The sequence below is a fragment of the Salmo salar genome, chromosome ssa11 (assembly GCF_905237065.1).
Source record: "Salmo salar chromosome ssa11, Ssal_v3.1, whole genome shotgun sequence".
NCBI classification, from domain to species: Eukaryota; Metazoa; Chordata; class Actinopteri; order Salmoniformes; family Salmonidae; genus Salmo; species Salmo salar.
Window position 1 is genome coordinate 65,713,234 of NC_059452.1, and position 19,303 is coordinate 65,732,536.

Consider the following 19,303-nt stretch of genomic DNA (forward strand, 5'->3'; position numbering starts at 1 on the left):
ATGTATTGTGCAGAACAGACATGGCTCTCTACCGTGTGGAATAGCTTTGTGTCGGCTCTAAACATTAGATTTCTGTCTGCTATTTCAATATGTCTCAACCTACTGAATGTGACTGTAGCCCAGGCCAGGCATATAGCCTACTGCCCTCCAAGTGAACTGTGTATCAGTGGATCAGCAGGTTGGGTTGAGAGAGCACTGTAGCTTTCTATAGCCCACTAAACTAGTGTTGTGTGGCTTGTGTGTGGTGAACTGTCTGTCCCCCTCAGCGTTTCATGGGACAATAAGATGTCACCGCGATAAGCAAACAGTGTTAATAGAGCCAACAGCCCTGGGACATATTTCTCATCCCTGTGGTGAGGAGCTTGTGTGTGTGTGTGTGTGTGTGTGTGTGTGTGTGTGTGTGTGTGTGTGTGTACTAGTGGAAAGGGAAGGGAGCTAGTGGGAAGTTATTAGACCACACACCAGGAAGGAGAAAGCTGTCCTAGGGACACACACACATCCACATAATTCGTACACACTGAAACACACCGAGAATGTTCTAGAAAATGACTGTTGACATTGGTTTGGGGTTTTACTTTGATTAGCCTCAGATGTAGTTTCAAATCACTCCATCCATCCAATATGTGATGAAACATGGTGAGATGAGACACCGGGCCTAGTAACATTACCATAGCTTCTGCCCTTTCCCTCACTGTGAAGAGCCACTGTCCAAATAATAAATGGCTGCCTTTGTTTGTCTTGCCTCTTATTTGTTTGCCTCTGCTGAGCGTTGAATATGAGGTCATCACAAAATGTCATGCTAGAAAGAGGATAGCTCCTGGCTCTGACCCCTGACTCTCTTGCTCTGTGGAGAGGAATATAGGAGTATTTTCTGTTTGTTTTGGGTTATGGCCATGAGATTCAGTTGTGAGCTCATCAGAGATGGACCTAGCCAAATGACAGTTGGAGGAATCTTTTCATTCTCCCCTGGTATCTGGGGTTGGGAGGTATAGGTCAACATTGAGTTGGGGAAACGTGGGTTTCCACAGGGAACGGCTACTCTTGAGTTGAGTCAATTTATATTTTACCTCCCAAATAAGGTCAAGAACTTGGGCCTGGAGTTTTTCCTCGTCAGGTCACGTTGTCAGGGAAACTCCTGGCCCTGTAGACATTTGTGCTTGGGAGCAACTTGGAAAGGCAACTATTCCTCTGCCAACAGAATGCTTGATTATGAATGGGGTGTGGTGGAGACAGCAGTAAAATATAGGTCTAGATGGTAATTGCTCGCCTCGCAGCAAGTTCTGCAGGCTCTTGTTTTGTCTAATCCTGATTTATTGTCTAGTCGTGTGGTCCAGTGCTGCAAGGAAAAACCTACTTACACTGCAGCTGGCCCAGAACAGAGCGGCACCTTTTGCTCTTCATTGTAATCAGAGGGCTGATATTAATACTATGCATGCCAGTCTCTCTTGGCTAAGAGTTGAGGAAAGACTGACTGCATAACTTCTTCTTTTTATAATAAACATTGTGTTGAAAATCCCAAATTGTTTGCATAGTCAACTTACACACAGCTCTGACACATACACTTACCCCACCAGACATGCCACCAGGGGTCTTTTCATAGTCCCCAAATCCAGAACAAATTCAAGAATGCATACAGTATTATATAGATCCATTATTGCATGGAATTCCATTCCGTCTCATATTGCTCAAATAAACATCAAACCTGGTTTCAAAAAACAGATAAAGCAACACCTCGAGGCACAACACCTCTCCCCTATTTGACCTAGATAGTTTGTGTGTATGCATTGATATGTAGGCTACGTGTGCCTTTTTAAAAATGTATGTAGTTCAGCCCTTGAGCTGTTCTTGTCTAATGATGTTCTGTATTATGTCATTCTGTATTATGTTTCATGTTTTGTGTGGACCCCAGGAAGAGTAGCTGCTGCTTTTGCAACAGCTAATGGGGATCCTAATAAAACACCAAATGTCATGACATTGAGGGAGGAGGCCTTACACATACTGCCCATCTGTCCTAGCTTCATGCAGTCATAGCGAACCTAATGTGAGTTTACACTACAACCTTGTGTATACTTACTTAACCATGGAACTCTCCGGTCCTGTGTGAGTCAGTGAGTTACTGTTGGTTTGACATGTTGTGACAGACCTGCGTGCTGCTGCTCTGCTCGCCTCGCAGGCGTTCTCTAGTCACATGATCCTCAGTGCCGTCGGCAGGCAGACATTCTGATGATGTCATGAGGGCGTCTGGGTTTACACGTGCGTGTGTCGAGGAGAGCTCTCTCGCTCTCCCGATGGCTCCCTCCCTGCCATTTACAGATGGGAAACCTTTTACCATATCTGTCTGGAGAGAGAGAGAGAGACATGTTAAACAGTCACACATACTAAAAGCCTTAGTGAGTTTGTACAGACAAGGATGTTTTTTCGTAGCTTTCACTTGGCCAGTGTGAGAGTGTCCACCTGGGTTATAAGTACCATTGGCCAACTAACTGCTCCAAGGCTTCTTTTGGCTTCATCACTGAAGTTTCCACTACTGAAGAATCAAAGGATATGTGAACATTTTTGATCTGATATTATTTGATCTAAATGTACACAAGTACAAAACAAAGTTCCTGTCCAAGCCTAGTGGGAGTGAAGAGAACCAGAGACTCTTTGCCTTATTTATTTATACAGTGATGACCAATGAGGATTTAGGGAGTAGCTTCAACCAAGGATTTTAGCTGTATTTGTTTGAATGGGCAAAATAAACCATGTTCTGTTTTTTCCACATCTCACAAATCAAATCATATCATGAAGTTTAGACGAGGATACATATTCTGGTCTGGTGGCTAATGGGCTCTTTAGTCTGGTTGCTGTTACACATTTTCTCTTCCAATCCATTTTTGTTGTTGTTGAGAATTACAGCAACCTATTTTCGCTCCTGTGCTAGTGTTCTGATCTATGCACTGCAATTTTCTTTTTCCTTTGTTTTGACTTGCTTAAATCCATGTTATTCGTCATTGTGTACATTTTGTGCTTGGCTCAAATGTGAAGATTGATGCTAACTGGCTATTTCCCATAAAGATCTAGTTTAGCATAATTTGTACTACCAAAGCAAACAGAACACATAACACATTCTCTGTTTTGAGGCCAGAAAGACAGATGGACCTGGGGCATTCCCATCCGTAATCGATACGCATCAATTAATTTGTAAAATATAGAGACCAGCATGGATCCGAGGACAACTAGACCTGTTATATATATATATATATACATACATACATATAATCAGACCTGATCCGAGTGCGGGAAGCAGCAGAAGAGTAAATTTTTAAGCTACTTTATTAACCAGAGCTGATAAAGCGCGAGGGAGAGGCGGCAGAGTGAGGTGATGCTCTAGCAGGGGCCGCTGTGTGTATAGGCTACCGTGAGTGTGAGCGAGTGACACAGGGAACCAGGAGGAGGGAGGGAGGGATGAGAGACAGCAATCAACCAAGCCGACTCACGCTATAGTAGACTAATACCTGCCATAGCTAGGTTATTTTATCATCCAATATGGTTACGTAGTAGCTACATGTCTTGACTGTAATGAAGCCCGGAGAAGCTAGTTAAGCTAGCTAGATAGCTAGGCTATTTGAGGCGGCATGTGCTTTCTCGTCCTACAGTTACAAACAAGAACTCCATTCAGAATATACAGTAGCGGCCTACCTGTTGGATCTTGGTCGTTGTAGCCTATCCTTCTTTTAATTCCGTCATTTTAATTCCATCTTCCATTGATTTATCCCCTAACTTTTTGCCCCACACAGAGGCTCTATGACTGTAGCCTAGTGCTGCTACGATGACTTATAATTGACCAACAACAAGCTACACGCGCCACTCATGAAAAGCAAAGAGCAGTAGCATAAATGATAGCATTTCTCTCTCTGTCTCTTCCCCACCCCACCCCGACCCCACACTGCAGCGTTTGGATCTGTATGGGTCCTTCTGGAACAAGTCCGTTAAAATGACACAGACCCTTAACAATCAGATCTGACCAGGACCCGTGACATTATTTCGAATTCTGGATCCGGCTTTTCGGGTACAGGTGGATCTGTAAAGACCTCTACCACAGGCCAGCTCTTGTTAAAACGAATGCACGATTTTGCTAAGTGACTGAAATGAGCACTAATTCATGATCATCAGAGTTGAGCTCTGTACTGTCTCTCCCAGCATAAGGCTCTGCAAAACCACACAATCGCCACGTCTGGTGTGCAAACACACACCAACATCTCTTAATGGTCTATAATGGTAGGTAGAGAAATGGGAATACTGTAGAGTTAGTGTAGTAGAAGGTAGTGGTGGAACAGACATATTCTAATGCTATCCATTGCAGAAGCAGCAATTCAGCCATAACCAAATAACTTCCTCAGGATATGGAACGTTCTGAACTACATATGGTTATATTGGCGCAGAATGGAGGCCTCCTACTGGCATAGAATGGAATACATATAATGGAAAGCCAGGCACATTTCACACGGCATAAAGCAACATGGTGTTTGATTAGGATTATAACATCTGCCACGTGTGGATATAGGATATTTTACATGTTTTGTCTTAATTTACGTTGCTGCTACTCTGTTTATTATATATCCTGATGCCTAGTCACCTTACCCCTATACTTTTGTACATGTAGTGTAGATACAGTTGAAGTCGGAAGCTTCAGCCAAATACATTTAAACTCAGTTTTTCACAATTCCTGACATTTAATCCTAATAATATTCCTTGTCTTAGGTCAGTTAGGATCACCACTTTATTTTAAGAATGTGAAATGTCAGAATAATAGTTGAGAGAATTATTTATTTCAGCTATTATTTCTTTCATCACATTCCCAATGGGTCAGAAGTTTACATACACTCAATTAGAATTTGGTAGCATTGCCTTTAAATTGTTTAACTTGGGTCAAACGTTTTGGTAGCCTTCCACAAGCTTGCCACAATAAGTTGGGTGAATTTTGGCCCATTCCTCCTGACAGAGCTGGTATAACTGAGTCAGGTTTGTAGGCCTCCTTGCTCGCACACGCTTTTTCAGTTCTGCCCACAAATATTCTATGGGATTGCGGTCAGGTCTTTCTGATGGTCACTCCAATACCTTGACTGTGTAGTCTTTAAGCCATTTGCAACAACTTTGGAAGTATGCTCGGGGTCATTGTCTGTTTGGAAGACCCATTTGCGACCAAGCTTTAACTTCCTGACTGATGTCTTGAGATATTGCTTCAATATATCCACATACTTTTCCTTTCCTCATGATGGCATCTATTTTGTGAAGTGCACCAGTCCCTCCTGCAGCAAAGCACCCCCACAACATGATGCTGCCACCCCCGTGCTTCACGGTTGGGATGGTGTTCTTCGGCTTGCAAGCCTCCCCCTTTTTCCTCGAAACATAACGATGGTCATTATGGCCAAACAGTTATATTTTTGTTTCATCAGACCAGAGGACATTTCTCCATATACTACGATCTTTGTCCCCATGTGCCGTTGCAAACTGTAGTCTGGCTTTTTTATGGCGGTTTTGGAGCAGTGGCTTCTTCCTTGCTGAGCGGCCTTTCAGGTTATGTGGATATAGATACTTTTGTGCCTGTTTCCGCCAGCATTTCCACAAGGTCCCTTGCTGTTGTCCTGGGATTGATTTCCCCTTTTTGAACCAGAGTACGTTCATCTCTAGGAGACCACACGCGTATCCTTCCTGAGCTGTATGACAGCTGTGTGGTCCCATGGTGTTTATACTTGCGTACTATTGTTTATACAGATGAACGTGGTATTTGGAAGGCATTGGCATGTGCAGGCATTTGGAAATTGTTCCCAAGGATGAACCAGACTTGTGGAGGTCTACAATTGTTTTTCTGAGGTCTTGGCTGATTTCTTTTGATTTTCCCATGATGTCAAGCAAAGAGGCACTGAGTTTGAAGGTAGGCCTTGAAATACATCCACAGGTACATCTCCAATTGACTCAAATGATGTCAATTAGCCTATCAGAAGCTTCTAAAGCCATGACATAATTTTCTGGAATTTTCCAAGCTGTGTCCCTGTGCACAAGCAAGGATAATACAGAAATGGTTTGTTGAGATCGGTGTGGAAGAACTTGACTGAGCTGTACAGAGCCCTGACCTCAACCCCATCGAACACCTTTGGGATGAATTGGAACCCCGACTGCGAGCCAGGCCTAATCGCCCAACATCAGTGCCCGACCTCACTAATGCTCCCGCAGCAATGTTCCAACATCTAGTGGAAAGCCTTCCCAGAAAGGTGGAGGCTGTTATAGCGGCAAAGGTGGGACCAACTCCATATTAATGCCCATAATTTTGGAATGAGATGTTCGGCGAGCAGGTGTCCACATACTTTTGGTCACGTAATGTACCTCTGTCACTCCAGTATCACTGCACATTGTAAATCTGATATTGGAACTGACTAAATGCTTTTCACTGTACTTGTGCACGTGACATTAAAACTTAACTTAAAAACTATGTTTAGCGGGCAACCGTTGCACATGAGATTTAGAAGCATTGAGGGAGTTGTTGACATTTGAGGTGTTGCTACATTTGGCTGATCTCTCGTCAGTGATCCGTGCATTGATGGCAGGGGCGCAACTTCCACTGCATTTTTGTCCCCCCACAGTTTTATCATTGGAATGTGATACAAAATGAGGCAACGGTGCACTTTAGGACCATGCGGATGCCTCTGGGTAGTCGGGTATGAAGTCCCCACCCACTTCTAAAGCCAAAGTTCTGTCCCCTGAATTGATCGTGCGGCGCTATAGGCTAACTGGTGGAAATGTCAATTGCATAATGTGTGTGCTACTTTTTCCACTAGGGCCTATTGACTACTGTATGTGTAAGGTACAGTACATGTTGTCTTTTGTTTGTTAGCAAAACTGTCCCAATGAATTTCCACTCATTAGAGAATATAGGCTAGTTGTGAACTAACGTGAGACGTACAGAGATAGTTTGCGTGAAGAGTCATTACAACAATTTAGCTTGAGGTCACTACCTCTCCACCTGGCTAGCTGTCTGTGTGAGTGAAACCAGTGTTCCCAGTAGAAATACACACGTTTGCACGTATGCTTGTGCACGTACACACTCCGTGCAGTCTTAATTTGTCAACTTCTCGCATGGTTATACTCTTGCCTACTTTTGTCTAACTAAGGCCAATGTTTGTTTGCTGACTGTAGCAGAGAAGCATAGCAGCGATTTCCATGGTCTGGTCTATCACTGGCAAAACAATATTCTACTGCATTTGGCATGCAAGACATTACAGAATCCATTCTTTCCGCGGCGTAAAAGTAGCATGTTGTACTGTATCAGTTGCTAATCATCGGCACAACTTGAATAGGCCTATTGATTCTATTTGGGTAAATGGGTACATTTATTAAAGTGATCTCTCTCTCTCTCTCAGCTCTTTCAGCTTTCTCTCTCTCTCTCTCTCTCAGTTCTTGGGAAGCTCTGAGCTCTTTCAATTAGGCATTGTGGACATCTCTAGTCTCGCTCCACAGAGGCATCGATTGATATGCACGTGCCAACCCCTCCACAGGTTATCTTTCACTGGGGCGGAGGGCAGTCTTAACAGGCCACTTACTGCCAGGCCAAGAGTAATGACTGGCCTTGAATTTCACAAAGTGTGGTTAGAGTTTTAATCACTACACCAGAGCCTTGGTCAATAAGTCTCCAAATGGGGCATTTGAAGTCAAGAGCCATGTGGCACTCCTGTCTCCTAGTATCACTGAGTCAGTAGTGTTCCACCACAGCACAGTTGTTTTCAGACTCATAACCATCACAGCTTTTCCCTTGTATAGAATGTGTGTGACTGTTCCTTGTATAGAATGTGTGTGGCTGTTCCTTGTATAGAATGTGTGTGGCTGTTCCTTGTATAGAATGTGTGTGACTGTTCCTTGTATAGAATGTGTGTGACTGTTCCTTGTATAGAATGTGTGTGACTGTTCCTTGTATAGAATGTGTGTGGCTGTTCCTTGTATAGAATGTGTGTGGCTGTTCCTTGTATAGAATGTGTGTGGCTGTTCCTTGTATAGAATGTGTGTGGCTGTTCCTTGTATAGAATGTGTGTGGCTGTTCCTTGTATAGAATGTGTGTGACTGTTCCTTGTATAGAATGTGTGTGACTGTTCCTTGTATAGAATGTGTGTGACTGTTCCTTGCGAGTCACTATGGGGCATTGTACTGGTGGGGCGGAAAAAGCAAGAACGCCCAGACCTGTTTCCTGTGATTGTTTTTATTTAGCTTTTGTGTTCATTTTCTTTTTCTATACTGCTGCATTCCAGTAGCACATAATATTAGCCCTTCCTGTTGCTGTAAACATTTTGTTTTGAGTTTTATTTTGTCTCTCCGACTCTCTCTCTCTCTCTCTCTCTCTCTCTCTCTCTCTCTCTCTCTCTCTCTCTCTGTCAGTACAAAAAATACAATCTTAATTTCTCTATTTTTCTGCCTCTGCCTGTCACTCTCTGTAGGTCTCTTGGTATCTAGTCATTATGGTGACTAAGGTCTGGGACAGTCACGGTCTTTACAGTAGGTAGCAGAGACAGTGGACATAGTTTGCAGCTGTTAGCCTAGGATATGTAAAGCATGGTGTGTGAGTCATGTGCTAAAGTCATACTATTGATTATAGCCACAGAGCTGAGGCCTGGGCTGCAGGTTCGTTTGGAATGAGCCTTGCATGACCCTTGACCTCTCGGAGGGGATAGGTAGGAGGGGGCAAACAATATGGTGGAATTAAATGAACCCATGTGTTAATTGAGCACAGCGGGGTGTGATGATGATGTATGACACCGATACAAAGCGCTGACTGTGGCCCTGTTCAGGACGCAACCAGGAAGTGGCTGTGTGGCAGTCAAGGGTTATTTCAGTTGATGAGGTGAATCACAGCTGGTGCACAGATGGACGAATGAGGGTATTTCATATCTATGCTGTGCTAGGGTTGATGGTTTAACCAAAGAATTGGTTTCTGTCATACATTCTCCATAAACTGCTTACAGGGTAAGGAAACCAATTTGTAATATTTTGTAATTTGGGTTTACTTTCCCTTTAACATTGGGGGGTCCTTAAAAAAAATATGCAGCATCACCTAATGCAGGTCAACCTGGTAATATCAGAATGTAGGATGGGACATACAGTTCTTCAGAAAGTATTCACACCCCTTTTTTCACATTTTGTTGTGTTACAGCCTGAATGTAAAATAGATTAAAATGTTTTTTTTTTGTGTGTTTTTTTTACGCTGGCCTACACACAATGCACGTGGTTTGCAGAGTTCACAACCTGCTACACTTGTGAGAACAAGTTTTAGTTTATTTCATACCATCATTTATGAGATTTGTCAATTTCTTTTCATTGTCTTTTGTTTTGGAGTGCTCTATGTGAGCAATGAGGGTGTGTCTGGTTTCTCTGACCTGATAATGATGAGGGAGTGCTCGCGCCTGAGCATTTACAGAATTACCTGGCCTGCTGCACGAAAATGTAGGAAAGTGTTGTTTTTTGTGTTATTTAAAAAATTTTACATCCTTTCCGAGTTATATATTAAAACTATAGCTCCTCACAGTAAGCTATTTTGAAAAATCTTTACAGCAATCTCCCCCTCGATAATCACCATTCCTTGGTGTGAAAGAGCATAGAAGTTATTGGCCTAGTGCTGCATAGGCTATGAGTTCCAGCCCTCATTTCTTTAGCCGTCAATGGATTACTCTGTATCAATGTGTCCTTATGGCAGAGGCTGGTGATCTCGCATTGGTTGACTTTTAACTTTGAGATTTTTATCATTTTAATTTTGATTTTTATGATTAAACACTTGCCATTGATTTTTGAGAAACAAAAAGTTATTTAAATTAAACTGTTCCACGAAAATGCACGTATGAAAATTGGAACTGTCACGCAGAACGGATGGAAATTGTAGAATAAACTGTTCCTCGGCTGTCATTGAAAATAAGAATTTGTTCTTAACTGACTTGCCTAGTTAAATAAAGTAAAAAAATATATATAAATAACTCAACTCACGAGCCGCCTATGATGTCATCATAAAATAATCGTTTCCATGGTCGGATTTTGCCTATAGGCTACTTTCAAGCAAGGTAAGACATGCCTCATAATATGAAATAAAATGTTTTATGTTTTCCAAATGCATGCTGCCTCCAGCTCACATTGTAAGGTGGTGGGTGACGTGCTGATAGCCTGTTGCCTGCACCTCAATGATGAATGGGAGGCGTGCCAAGGTAATTCATAAATTTATCGTGCAGCAAAAACTGTTTTTAACATGATTGCAGTTAGAAATGTTGCGCAATAAATGGGCTTATAAAAGCCCATGTTTTACTCCAGCAGCAACCAGCTGAGAAAAAATAGGCTCTGTCTGTGTGATAGTTGTGAACTAAATTATGCAAATTACCCTATAGACCAATAAGCATGACGGTCAAATGGATTTCCATTAATGACTAAAAAGCATTGTTTCGCAATGGGATTATTTGAACATCAAAAGTTGTATTTATCGGCCAAAAGCCTGAAATTGCCAGCTAACCGAAAACCTGCCCGAGACGCAGCTCCATACTACTTGTCAGACATAAAGAACTGATACTGTACAGTGCCTTCAGAAAGTATTCCTAGCCCTTGACCTATTCGACATTTTGTGTTACAGCCTGAATTCAGAATGGATTACCTTTTTCCCCCACCAATTTACACACAATACCCCATAATGACAAAGTGAAAACATGTTTTTAGAAATGTTAGCACTTTTTTTCTTAAATTGAAATATCTAATTTACATAAGTATTCACACTCCTGAGTCAATACATATTGGAATGACCTTTGGCAGTGACTATAGGTGTAGGTCTTTCTAGGTAACTCTTTTAAGCGCTTTGCACACCTGGATTGTACAATATTTGCACTTGAATTTTAAATTCTTGAAGCACTGTCAAGTTGGTTGTCGATCATTGCTAGATAGCCATTTTCAAGTCTTGCCATATATTTTGAAGTCAACTGTAACTAGGCCACTCGGGAACATTCACTGAACTCTTGGTCAGCAACTCCAGTGTATATTTGGCCTTGCGTTTTAGGTCATTGTCCTGCTGAAAGGTGAATTAGTCTCCCAGTGTCTGGTGGAAAGTAGTCTGAACCAGGTTTTCCTCTAGGATTTTGCCTGTGCTTAGCTCTAATCCATTTCTGCTTTATCCTGAAACAATCCCCATTCCTTAACGATTACATGCATACCAAGTGGTGTAAAAAGTACCCAATTGTCATACTTGAGTAAAAGTAAAGATGCCTTACTATGAAATGAAAGTCACCCAGTATATACTACTTGAGTAAAAGTATTTGGTTTGAAATACACTTAAGTATCAAAAGTAAAAGTATAAATCATTTCAAATGTCTTTTATTAAGCAATCCAGATGTCACAATTGTTCATGTTTTTATTTATTTAAGCCAGAGACTTGTTTGGTTAGCAATGTTTCTGTAGCGCTCATGTGATTACAGAGTTTGCAAAACAAATTGCCATTGAATAGATGCAAATAATCATGATGTCATTTTGCCAGGTAGGCATAAGCTACTTTGTAGTTAACATGGACCTCAAATCTTGAGTGGACAAGTGACAGTGACTGCATGGAATTCAAATGGACAGGTAAGAGAAGGGGGGGGAAATAGAACGTCTCAGTTTAGGAGAAATTAGTAGTCCTGTGCCATCACCGCGACGACCAGATGCTCTCGGACGATGAGAGAACACATAAATGATGAGAGATCAGCTGGAGTAGCATTGTTCTCATGGGGTTATCCATGTCTCCATCAGAAAGTCTAAGGACTTTAAGGTGACAAAGGCTGAGATGAACTCATCATTGTTGACCACCGATTGGCAGTTCCAAAGGCTGCAGGAGACTAGGAAGTCCACATGCGTTGTGTGCGCTGGGATGAGCTTGCTAATTTCTGCCCTCTGTTGGACAGACCTAGGCTCTGCAACAGAATAGCCCTTTGCTGCAGGAGGAAGTTGCCTCTAAGACCTGATCTTAGGTCAGTTTTGTGTTTGACCTCCATAATGTGTAGGGGTAAAATTATGGCACTGTAAGGTATTCCTCGAACGACCATTGAACTTTCCTAAACAGTAGCCTACTACTCAGAGGAAAGCATGAGGTCCGGAAAACGGTGTTTATACTTTTGGCACTGTGAAGTTTGTTGTTTATTTCGGCTCATTTTGGGAATATACTAAACAAAAATATAAACAATTTCAACGATTTTACTGAGTTACAGCTCATAAAAGGAAATCAGTCAGTTGAAATAAATTCAATAGGCCATAAACTATGGATTTCACATGACTGGGCATGGGATGCAGCCATGGGTGGGCCTTGGAGGCCATAGGCCCACCCACTGGGGAGCCAGGCCCAGCCAATCAGAATTCATTTTTTCTTCACACAAAAGGGCTTTTTTTCAGACAGAAATACTCCTCAGCACCAGCACAACCATCCCCCACCCCCAGATGATCCCGCAGGTGAAGAAGCCAGATGTGGAGGTCCTGGGCTGGCGTAGTTACACGTGTCTGCGATTGTGAGGCCGGTAGGACGTACTGCCAAATTCTCTAAAACGACGATGGAGGCAGCTTATGGTAGAGAAATTGACATTAAATTATCTGGCCACAGTTCTGGTGGACATTGCTGTGGCGTTGTGTGACAAAACTGCACATTTTTAAAGTGGCCTTTTATTGTTCCCAGCACAAGGTGTAATGATCATGCTGGTTTTTTTTGTGTGTGTTTTTTGTTGTTGTATTTTACCCCCCTTTTCTCCCCAATTTCGTGATATCCAATTACGATCATGTCTCATCGCTGCAACTCCCCAACAGGCTCGGGAGAGGCGAAGGTCGAGTCATGCGTCCCCAGAAACATGACCCGCCAAACCATGCTCCTTAACATCCTCCCGCTTAACCCGGAAGCCAGCTGCACCAATTTGTCAGAGGCGAAGTCAGCCTGAAGGCGCCCGACCCACCACAAGGAGTTGCTAGAGCGCATTGAGCCAAGTAAAGCTCCCTCCAGTCAAACCTTCCCCTATCCCGGATGACGCTGGGCCAATTGTGTGCCGCCCTTTGGGACTCCCGGTCATGGCCAGTTGTGACACAGCCTCGGATCGAGCCCAGGTCTGTAATGACGCCTCATGCACTGCGATGCGGTGCCTTAGACCAATACTGCGCCACTCGGGAGGACCCCATGATCATGCTGTTTAATCAGCTTCTTGATATGCCACACCTGTCATGTAGATAGATTATCTTGGAAAAGGAGAAATGCTCATTAACAGGGATGTAAACAAATTTGTGCAAAACATTTGAGAGAAATAAGCTTTTAATGCGTATGAAACATTTCTGGGATTTTTTTTCATTTCAGTTCGTGAAACATGGGACCAACACTTTACATGTTGCGTTTAATATTTTTGTTCAGTGTATTTATAATGCTGACCTACCCAGTGCTCTTTCTCTCGGTCCATTTTGGTGTTTGAGGTACATTAGCAGTGTTACTGTGTCAGCCCTATTGTCTCCTCTGCTGTGAATAGACTTAATGATTCAGCTGTGTTGTGAAAGAGCTGGCCTTATTCCACTACTTAATGCTTAAAACAAAGACCGAGATAAAAACTGTTCAGAAGTATTGTGTTTATTTTAAAACTGTATTTCCAGAGCAAGTTAACCATAAATAATACATTGGCAACTTTTAAAACCATGGCTCACCTAGCTTAACCGACATTTTGGGACACCTATTTGAAACGGCAGGTGACCTAATTGCCATGGTTAAAATCAGCTGTGTCAATTAGCCACATCCATTAGAGCTCAGCCAATTGAAATAAAGAAACAATTAAACATACAAACACTTTGCTGCAGAGGTTTGAGATGGTGGATAAGTTATCTTAGAACTGTTGAAGGTTTGTAAGTGACTGAATGAATAAATAGGCTACATAGACAAAACACAACTTGCTCATCAATAAATAATGGGAAGAAATACCTTCGGCGTGTATATGATCAAACCAGAATGTCTTTAGGTGGGGAGCCACTTCCCCACGTGTATGAAATGTCTAGCAAAGGACCTCTGCATCACTGTGCTCTGAATGTGTTGAATAGATACCTCGTCACTTTAGCGCTACTATTTAGACCTACTGTTCAAAACAGTTTCAACTTTTATATTCATATATATATATGTATATATATATATATTTAGCCATTGATTCTTGAAGAAAAAAAAAACCTAAATGTCTCACAAGCTTATTTCAACTGCCTATAAGAAGTCTGTCCATAGTAAAGCGCTGCTCTGCCTTTTTAACAGGCTCTAGTTTTGTCGCACCTGGACTACTGTTCAGTCATGTGGGTTAGGTGCCACAAAGAGGGACCTCAAAAATGACAATTGGCTCAGAACAGGGCTGCCTGTAGATCTCTCATGGCTCAAAGTGGAGGAGAGATTGACTTCACCACTACTTGTTTTTGTAAGATGTGTTGACATGCTGAATGTACCGAGGTGTATGTTTAAACTACTAGCACACAGCTCAGACAGCCATACATACCCCACAAGACATCCCACCAGAGGTCTCTTCACAGTCCCCAAGTCCAGAACAGACTATGTGAGGCGCACAGTACTACATAGAGCCATGGCTACATGGAACTATATTCCACATCAGGTAACTGATGCAGCAGTAGAATCTGATTTTAAAAAACTGGATAAAAATACAGCTTATGGAACAGTGGGGAATGTGAAGAGACACGCACACACATACACATAAGACACGCACTCTACACACACGTACACATAGATTTTGTATTGTAGATATATGATTAGTAGAGTATTGGCCATAGGGAATATTTGAAATTGTATATAAGTGCCTTAATGTTGCTGGACCCCAGGAACTGTAGTTCCCTGTAGTTGTTACAATTCTCCAGCCCCATCCACTCAGCTATTTACCAAAACAGAGGTGGGGTGGTCAATTTCTTATTGTTTTAACTAACTACAGATCAACATTTTACATTTACATTTTAGTCATTTAGCAGACGCTCTTATCCAGAGCGACTTACAGTAGTGAATGCATACATTTCATACATTCTTTTCTCCGTACTGGTCCCCCTTTGGGAATCGAACCCACAACCCTGGCGTTGCAAACACCGTGCTCTACCAACTGAGCCACACGGGACCTTTTAAACTAGCCAAACAGACAGTTTTAGACATGTCCACGGCATATTAATTATTGAGTGGTGGTGTATAGGGCTGGCACAATTACCGTGTAACCGACGGTTACAGATGAAGGCCGTCATGAAAATAAAATAACCGTCATATAGTTAAAAAATAATGTAACAGCTGACTGAAAGATGGATGTTTCTGCGGTACATGGACTCTTAACGTGATGAGACTTTGTTGCTCCTTGCTGAAACATAGAAAGTGCAAGTGTAGTTGATATGAAAACCGTGGCCATTTGCCTTGCCAGTTACCAGCATCCAAAATTCCATGACCGTCACAGCCCTAGTGATGTATGCATTTTTAAATACCCGTGGTGCAACTGGACACCCTTCTCCAGAGTAGTGATGGTTACTGACCACACAAACAAACAGTCTGGTCCTCTGTCGCAGATGGGGCCACTGTCTACACAGGTCTTCAACAGTCACACTTTCGTCAACCTGCTCCGTTAACGTTATTTGGAACATGCTTAATGTATGGGGATTGTAGAAATGTTCTAGGCAGCATAGAATCGTACAGGGATCGTAAGAAGTATTCTAGGGACCATAGAACTCTGTTAGGGACCATAGAGCTCTATAGGGAGCATAGTAGAGCCTGAACACTATGGCCAGGATGACTATGGTGGACCAGTCAAGGCTGCTGAGGATGCAGCTGACAGCCATGCAGACCATGAGAACGCTGATAGTGGAGAATGCCAGTGCGGTAAAGCATGGACGAACCGCTTAACTCAAACTCAAGGGAACACTATAGAGCGTTTGATGTTCTCAGTGGTTTTAGGCTTACTGCCTACTATTATTTCAGTTTACTAACCATCTGTTGTTTTTTACCCCAGGGCGAAAAAAACAATGGATTTGATGTTCTCTACCATAACATGAAGCATGGCCAAATCTCCTCCAAGGAACTTACTGATTTCATCAGAGAAAGGTACGTTGTTGGTTAGCCTGGTTCCACATCTGTTTTGTGCTATGTCATGTGCTAACGACGGTTGTAACCAGGCTATGGGGTTTTCTTACTTAAACCTCCACTCACCCTCATTTTGAGCCTTTAACCCAATGTTGTTCTTCTCATCACAGAGGTGAATTTGAATCTCGAGGCTTACTTTCAAAGTTACTCAACCCTCTTTTTCTAGTTAACCTTTGAGTTGACCGTCTGTTAAAACATTTCATGTTCAGTCTGGTTTTCTCTCAGTGCAGGTGTTGTTTTCAGTCTTTCGGTTCAATGGTTATGCAAATTAAATGTTGGGGATTTTCCGTTTGACTTGTTATTTGGCATTCGTTCATAGCCTAACCCTAACTTGAGATTCACACGCTTCTCAAGATTTGCACCTATTTGCCATTGACATCAATAGATGATTTACACACAGAAGTTTCTCAAGACTTTATGGAACCCATTTTCCATTTTCTTGCCTTCTATCTTCAACCACATTTGCCTACATGCTCACTTTTTCATGAGTAACCAAATTACATTCTCAAGTCAATCAATCACTTAAAGTACAGTGAGGGGAAAAAAGTATTTGATCCCCTGCTGATTTTGTACGTTTGCCCACTGACAAAGAAATGATCAGTCTATAATTTTAATGGTAGGTTTATTTGAACAGTGAGAGAAAGAATAACAACAAAAAATCCAGAAAAACGTTTGTCAAAAATGTTATAAAATGATTTGCATTTTAATGAGGGAAATAAGTATTTGACCCCTCTGCAAACTTAGTACTTGGTGGCAAAACCCTTGTTGGCAATCAGAGGCCAGACGTTTCTTGTAGTTGGCCACCAGGTTTGCACACATCTCATGAGGGATTTTGTCCCACTCCTCTTTGCAGATCTTCTCCAAGTTATTAAGGTTTTGAGGCTGACGTTTGGCAACTCGAACCTTCAGCTCCTTCCACAGATTTTCTATGGGATTAAGGTCTGGAGACTGGCTAGGCCACTCCAGGACCTTAATGTGCTTCTTCTTGAGCCACTCCTTTGTTGCCTTGGCCGTGTGTTTTGGGTCATTGTCATGCTGGAATACCCATCCACGACCCATTTTCAATGCCCTGGCTGAGGGAAGGAGGTTCTCACCCAAGATTTGACGATACATGGCCCCGTCCATTGTCCCTTTGATGTGGTGAAGTTGTCCTGTCCCCTTAGCAGAAAAACACCCCCAAAGCATAATGTTTCCACCTCCATGTTTGACGGTCGTGGATGGTGTCCTTGGGGTCATAGGCAGCATTCCTCCTCCTCCAAACACGGCAAGTTGAGTTGATGCCAAAGAGCTCCATTTTGGTCTCATCTGACCACAACACTTTCACCCAGTTGTCCTCTGAATCATTCAGATGTTCATTGGCAAATTTCAGACGGGCATGTATGTGCTTTCTTGAGCAGGGGGACCTTGCGGGCGCTGCAGGATTTCAGTCCTTCATGGCGTAGTGTGTTACCAATTGTTTTCTTGGTGACTATGATCCCAGCTGCCTTGGGATCATTGACAAGCTCCTCCCGTGTAGTTCTGGGCTGATTCCTTGCCGTTCTCATGATCATCGCAACTCCACGAGGTGAAATCTTGCATGGAGCCCCAGGCTGAGGGAGATTGACAGTTCTTTTGTGTTTCTTCCATTTGCGAATAATCGCACCAACTGTTGTCACCTTCTCACCAAGCTGCTTGGCGATGGTCTTGTAGCCCATTCCAGCCTTGTGTAGGTCTACAATCTTGTCCTTGACATCCTTGGAGAGCTCTTTGGTCTTGGCCATGGTGGAGAGTTTGGAATCTGATTGATTGATTGCTTCTGTGGACAGGTGTCTTTTATACAGGTAACAAACTGAGATTAGGAGCACTCCCTTTAACCTCTTACATCTAGACGTTCCGCTAGCGGAACACCTGCTCCAATATCCAATGATAGGCGTGGCGCGAATTACAAATTCCTCAAAAATACAAAAACTTCAATTTTTCAAACATATGACTATTTCACAGCATTTTAAAGACAAGACTCTCCTTTATCTAACCACACTGTCCGATTTCAAAAAGGCTTTACAGCGAAAGCTAAACATTAGATTATGTCAGCAGAGTACCAAGCCAGAAATAATCAGACACCCATTTTTCAAGCTAGCATATAATGTCACAAAAACCCAGAAGACAGCTAAATGCAGCACTAACCTTTGATGATCTTCATCAGATGACACACCTAGGACATTATGTTATACAATACATGCATGTTTTGTTCAATCAAGTTCATATTTATATCAAAAAACTGTTTTTTACATTAGCATGTGACGTTCAGAACTAGCATACCCCCCGCAAACTTCCGGGGAATTTGCTAACAATTTACTAAATTACTCACGATAAACGTTCACAAAAAGCATAACAATTATTTTAAGAATTATAGATACAGAACTCCTCTATGCACTCGATATGTCCGATTTTAAAATAGCTTTTTGGTGAAAGCACATTTTGCAATATTCTCAGTACATAGCCCAGCCATCACGGGCTAGCTATTTAGACACCCGGCAAGTTTAGCACTCACCAATATCAGATTTACTATTATAAAAGTTTGATTACCTTTTGTTGTCTTTGTCAGAATGCACTCCCAGGACTGCTACTTCAATAACAAATGTTGGTTTGGTCCAAAATAATCCATCGTTATATCCGAATAGCGGCGTTTTGTTCGTGCGTCCCAGACACTATCCGAAATGGTAAATCAGGGTCGCGCGCATGGCGCAATTCGTGACAAAATAAATCTAAATATTCCATTACCGTACTTCGAAGCATGTCAACCGCTGTGTAAAATCCCTTTTTATGCCATTTTCCTCATAAAAAAAGCGATAATATTCCGACCGGGAATGTCCATTTAGCTAAACAGAAGAAAGAAAACTAAGCTTTCGGTCGACGCGGGCACGAGCCTGAGTCTCACAGTACTGTAACCAGCCACTACCCAAACGCGCTACTTTTTTTCAGCCAGAGCCTGCAAAGCCACGATTCAGCGTTTTGCCGCCTTCTGAGAGCCTATGGCAGCCGTAGGAAGTGTCACGGGACAGCTAAGATCCTCACTCTTCAATAAACAGAGACAAGAAGAACGACACCTTGTCAGACAGGCCACTTCCTGCATGAAATCTTCTCAGGTTTTTGCCTGCCATATGAGTTCTGTTATACTCACAGACA

At 42.4% G+C, this 19,303-nt stretch overlaps 1 protein-coding gene across 8 annotated transcripts in view; it reads left to right on the top strand.

Annotated features, from left to right (window-relative positions):
- fcho2 (FCH and mu domain containing endocytic adaptor 2) overlaps positions 1 to 19,303 on the top strand; it is a 102,184-nt gene that overhangs the window by 5,774 nt on the left and 77,107 nt on the right. For all 8 annotated transcript variants that reach the window (XM_014128060.2, XM_014128062.2, XM_014128063.2 and 5 more), the window contains exon 2: positions 16,008 to 16,099. In XM_014128060.2, coding sequence (XP_013983535.2) covers positions 16,008 to 16,099 — 92 coding nt within the window. The remainder of the gene's footprint in view (positions 1 to 16,007; positions 16,100 to 19,303) is intronic.